The sequence below is a fragment of the Coregonus lavaretus genome (genome assembly GCF_964263955.1).
Source record: "Coregonus lavaretus genome assembly, contig: HAP1_SCAFFOLD_2146, whole genome shotgun sequence".
Lineage (NCBI taxonomy): Eukaryota > Metazoa > Chordata > Actinopteri > Salmoniformes > Salmonidae > Coregonus > Coregonus lavaretus.
The window spans coordinates 80864-86863 of record NW_028159433.1 but is presented as its reverse complement, the minus strand read 5'-3'; the positions used below and the strand labels follow the sequence as shown (position 1 = coordinate 86863).

General features: G+C 41.5%; 1 protein-coding gene across 1 annotated transcript in view; it reads left to right on the top strand.

The window, feature by feature from the left end:
- Positions 1 to 270: 270 nt before the first annotated feature.
- LOC311122853 (TBC1 domain family member 2B-like) overlaps positions 271 to 6000 on the top strand; it is a gene marked incomplete at its 3' end in the record, with an annotated part of 86335 nt that continues 80605 nt past the window's right edge. Inside the window, exon 1 of the mRNA XM_084197168.1 lies at positions 271 to 779. Coding sequence (XP_084053294.1) covers positions 636 to 779 — 144 coding nt within the window. The remainder of the gene's footprint in view (positions 780 to 6000) is intronic.

The window sequence follows — 6000 nt, the reverse complement described above, 5'->3', positions numbered from 1 at the left end:
AAACCATATATACTTCCAGTAACAGTGCTGTTATTGTTTTATCATTATAGTAGTAACAAATAAAAAATAGACAGTAAATCGATCTTTGTTAATTGATTTCAATAATATATATATATATATATTTTTTTTTCAATAAATGTATGTTTAAGTCAATTAAACTATAACCTTTGTGATTAAAATCAGAAAAAGTCGTGAAAAAAATAATAATCTGGTGGACTTTTATTTTGAAATCTAACCTTATGCTCAAGTGACCCTATTGTCGCTAGGTTCACAATGCTGAATGGTTCCACCTAATTTTGACTCCTTCCGACTGCCTTCCATTTTTGAAGACATTTATTTTTTCATGTTGGAGCGGCCACTTAAGTATCTGGTCAATATAATGGATAATCTGTGACCGTGCATTCGCTGTGACGAGCCAAGGCGAAGAAAGTTGGGGGAAAGATGCACGAAGAGGCTGGCGGAGAGGAGAACTCTACACGGGAGCCATCAATTCAGGCCTCCAAGTTGGTGGACGCGGGCGAACCCGAATCACCGAAGGACCCGGTTGCGAAACTTTGCGGTTATTTGACTAAACTCGCTGGAAAAGGGCCGCTGCGGGGGTTTAAACTCCGCTGGTTTGTGTACGACGAGAGGAAATGTTATTTGTATTACTTCAAGACTCCCAAGACGCCTTGCCGCTGGGGCACATAGCGATAGGCGAAGCCAGCTTCAGCTATGATGTGGAGGGTGATGAGGGGCAGTTTGAGATCCGCACCGCGGGGAAGGAGTTTCTACTCAAGGTAAATATGATCTACATTGTTTACGTCATTCTATAGTTACGCGTAGTTTGATGTTAAATGCACGTCCATGTCAAGATGGGTGAATACACGCCTACAGTTGACTAAAACAATGATTTTGCTGCATAACAATAGCTGTCACTGTAGAAGAAGAAGAAGTTATAGACACACCCTTTATTATGGCCTGTAGTTTTAGGAAGTATGGCCCACATGCATTGGTACATAATGGCAACTAAGTGACAATATGTTGGGAAACTGTCATTGGTGTGTGCTTATGAATGTGTTGTTACAATGTATCATCTGTGGTGTGGTATGAGTATTGTTACAATGTATCAACTGCATCTCGTGTTACAGAATATAATGTAGCCTGTTGAATCCTGTGGAATAAAATGTAGCCTGTTGAATCATATGGAATATAATGTAGCCTGTTGAATATAATGTAGCCTGTTGAATATAATGTAGCATGTTGAATATAATGTAGCCTGTTCAGTCATGTGGAATATAATGTAGCCTGTTGAATCCTGTGGACTAGAATGTAGCCTGTTGAATCATATGGAATATAATGTAGCCTGTTGAATCATATGGAATATAATGAGTCTCCCGAGTGGCGCAGTGGTCTAAGGCACTGCATCGCAGTGCTAGCTGTGCCACTAGAGATCCTGGTTCGAATCCAGGGTCTGTCGTAGCCGGCCGCGACCGGGAGACCCATGGGGCGGCACGCAATTGGCCTAGTGTCGTCCAGGGTAGGGGAGGGAATGGCCGGCAGGGATGTAGCTCAGTTGGTAGAGCATGGCGTTTGCAACGGCAGGGTTGTGGGTTTGATTCCCACAAGGGGTATGCAAAAATATATAATGTATGCACTCTGGAGTAAGTCGCTCTGGATAAGAGTGTCTGCTAAATGACTAAAATGTAAATGTAAAATGTAGCCTGTTGAATCATATGGAATATAATGTAGCCTGTTGAATCATATGGAATATAATGTAGCCTGTTCAATAATGTGGAATAGAATGTAGCCTGTGGAATAGAATGTAGCCTGTTGAATCATATGGAATATAATGTAGCCTGTTCAATAATGTGGAATAGAATGTAGCCTGTGGAATAGAATGTAGCCTGTTGAATAGAATGTAGCCTGTTGAATCATGTGGAATATAATGTAGCCTGTTGAATCATATGGACTAGAATGTAGCCTGTTGAATCATGTGGAATATAATGTAGCCTGTTGAATCATATGGAATAGAATGTAGCCTGTTCAGTCATGTGGAATAGAATGTAGCCTGTTAAATCACATGGACTAGAATGTAGCCTGTTGAATCATATGGAATAGAATGTAGCCTGTTGAATCATATGGAATAGAATGTAGCCTGTTGAATCATATGGAATAGAATGTAGCCTGTTGAATCATATGGAATAGAATGTAGCCTGATCAGTCATGTGGAATATAATGTAGCCTGTTCAGTCATGTGGACTAGAATGTCGCCTGTTGAATCCTGTGGACTAGAATGTAGCCTGTTGAATCCTGTGGACTAGAATGTAGCCTGTTGAATCCTGTGGACTAGAATGTAGCCTGTTGAATCATATGGAATATATTGTAGCCTGTTGAATCATATGGAATATAATGTAGCCTGTTGAATCATGTGGAATATAATGTAGCCTGTTCAGTCATGTTGAATAGAATGTAGCCTGTGGAATAGAATGAAGCCTGTTCAATAATATGGAATAGAATGTAGCCTGTTGAATCATATGGAATATAATGTAGCCTGTTGAATCATGTGGCAGAGTAAATAGCTTTGGTTTCTTAAATGACTGCCTGGCCTGGTTCACCAACTACTTCTCAGATAGAGTTCAATGTGTCAAATCGGAGGGCCTGTTGTCTGGACCTCTGGCAGTCTCTATGGGGGTGCCACAGGGTTCAATTCTCGGGCTGACTCTATTCTCTGTGTATATCAATGATGTCGCTCTTGCTGCTGGTGATTCTCAGATCCACCTCTATGCGGACGACACAATTTTCTATACATCTGGCCCATTGGACACTGTGTTAACAAGACTCTTATCTCCCTCACTAACTTTAAGCATCAGTTGTCAGAGCAGCTTACCGATCACTGCACCTGTACACAGCCATTCTGAAATTAGCCCACCCAACTACCTCATCCCCATATTGTTTTTTATTTTGCTCTTTTGCACCCCAGTATCTCTATTTGCACATCATCTTTTGCACATCTAGCATTCCAGTGTTAATACTAAATGTAATTATTTAGTACTATGGCCTATTTATTGCCTTACCTCCATAATTTACTACATTCGCACACACTGTATATATATTTTATGTTGTATTTTTGACTTTATGTTTTGTTTACCCCATATGTAACTCTGTGTTGTTGTTTTTATCACACTGCTTTGCTTTATCTTGGCCAGGTCGCAGTTGTAAATGAGAACTTGTTCTCAACTGGCTTACCTGGTTAAATAAAGGTGAAATAAAATATAAATAAATAAATATATGTACACTACCGTTCAAAAGTTTGGGATCACTTAGAAATTACCTTGTTTTCGAAAGAAAAGCAATTGATAACATCAAATTGATCAGAAATACAGTGTAGACATTGTTACTGTTGTTAATGGCTATTGTAGCTGGAAACGGCTGATTTTTTATGGAATATCTACATAGGCGTACAGAGGCCCATTATCAGCAACCATCAGTCCTGTTTCAATGGCACGTTGTGTTTGCTAATCCAAGTTTAGAATTTTAAAAGGCTAATTGATCATTTGAAAACCATTTTGCAATTGTGTTAGCATTGTTGTGCTGATTAAAGAAGCAAAGAACTTTCTTCTGAAACTCGTCAGTCTATTCTTGTTCTGAGAAATGAAGGCTATTCCATGCGAGAAATTGCCAAGAAACTGAAGATCTCGTACAACGCTGTGTACTACTCCCTTCACAGAACAGCGCAAACGGGCTCTAACCAGAATAGAAAGAGGAGTGGGAGGCCCCGGTGCACAACTGAGCAAGAGGACAAATACATTAGTGTGTCTAGTTTGAGAAACAGACGACTCACAGGTCCTCAACTGGCAGCTTCATTAAATAGTACCCGCAAAACACCAGTCTCAACGTCAACAGTGAAGAGGCGACTCCGGGATGCTGACCTTCTAGGCAGAGTTGCAAAGAAAAAGCCATATCTCAGACTGGCCAATAAAAATAAAAGATTAAGATGGGAAAAAGAACACAGACACTAGACAGAGGAAGATTGGAAAGAAGTGTTATGGACAGATTAATTGAAGTTTGAGGTGCTCGGATCACAAAGAAGAACATTTGTGAGACGCAGACCAAATGAAAAGATGCTGGAGGAGTGCTTGATGCCATCTGTCAAGCATGGTGGAGGCAATGTGATGGTCTGGGGGTGCTTTGGTGGTGGTAAAGTGGGAGATTTGTACAGGATAAAAGGTATCTTGAAGGCTATCTCTCCATTTTGCAAAGCCATGCCATACCCTGTGGACGGCGCTTGATTGGAGCCAATTTCCTCCTACAACAGGACAATGACCCAAAGCACAGCAACAAACTATGCAAGAACTATTTAGGGAAGAAGAAGTCAGCTGGTATTCCGTCTATAATGGAGTGGCCAGCACAGTCACCGGATCTCAACCCTATTGAGCTGTTGTGGGAGCAGCTTGACCGTATGGTACGTAAGGGGTGCCCATCAAGCCAATCCAATTTGTGGGAGGTGCTTCGGGAAGCATGGGATGAAATCTCTTCAGATTACCTCAACAAATTGACAACTAGAATGCCAAAGGTCTGCAAGGCTGTAATTGCTGCAAATTGAGGATTCTTTGACCAAAGCAAAGTTGAAGAACACAATTATTATTTCAATTAAAAATCATTATTTCTAACCTTGTCAATGACTACATTTCCTATTCATTTTGCTATATTTCCTATTCAAACACATTTCATGTATGTTTTCATGGAAAACAAGGACATTTCTAAGTGACCCCAAACTTTTAAACGGTAGTGTGTGTGTGTGTGTGTGTGTGTGTGTGTGTGTGTGTGTGTGTGTGTGTGTATATATATATATATATATATATATATATATATATACACATACACAGTGGGGAGAACAAGTATTTGATACGCTGCCGATTTTGCAGGTTTTCCTACTTACAAAGCATGTAGAGGTCTGTAATTTTTATCATAGGTACACTTCAACTGTGAGAGACGGAATCTAAAACATAAATCCAGAAAATCACATTGTATGATTTTTAAGTAATTAATTTGCATTTTATTGCATGACATAAGTATTTGATACATCAGAAAAGCAGAACTTAATATTTGGTACAGAAACCTTTGTTTGCAATTACAGAGATCATACGTTTCCTGTAGGTCTTGACCAGGTTTGCACACACTGCAGCAGGGATTTTGGCCCACTCCTCCATACAGACCTTCTCCAGATCCTTCAGGTTTCGGGGCAGTCGCTGGGCAATACGGACTTTCAGCTCCCTCCAAAGATTTTCTATTGGGTTCAGGTCTGGAGACTGGCTAAGCCACTCCAGGACCTTGATATGCTTCTTACGGAGCCACTCCTTAGTTGCCCTGGCTGTGTGTTTCGGGTCGTTGTCATGCTGGAAGACCCAGCCACGACCCATCTTCAATGCTCTTACTGAGGGAAGGAGGTTGTTGGCCAAGATCTCGCGATACATGGCCCCATCCATCCTCCCCTCAATACGGTGCAGTGGTCCTGTCCCCTTTGCAGAAAAGCATCCCCAAAGAATGATGTTTCCACCTCCATGCTTCACAGTTGGGATGGTGTTCTTGGGGTTGTACTCATCCTTCTTCCTCCAAACATGGCGAGTGGAGTTTAGACCAAAAAGCTCTATTTTTGTCTCATCAGACTACATGACCTTCTCCCATTCCTCCTCTGGATCATCCAGATGGTCATTGGCAAACTTCAGACGGGCCTGGACATGCGCTGGCTTGAGCAGGGGGACCTTGCGTGCGCTGCAGGATTTTAATCCATGACGGCGTAGTGTGTTACTAATGGTTTTCTTTGAGACTGTGGTCCCAGCTCTCTTCAGGTCATTGACCAGGTCCTGCCGTGTAGTTCTGGGCTGATCCCTCACCTTCCTCATGATCATTGATGCCCCATGAGGTGAAATCTTGCATGGAGCCCCAGACCGAGGGTGATTGACCGTCATCTTGAACTTCTTCTATTTTCTAATAATTGCGCCAACAGTTGTTGCCTTC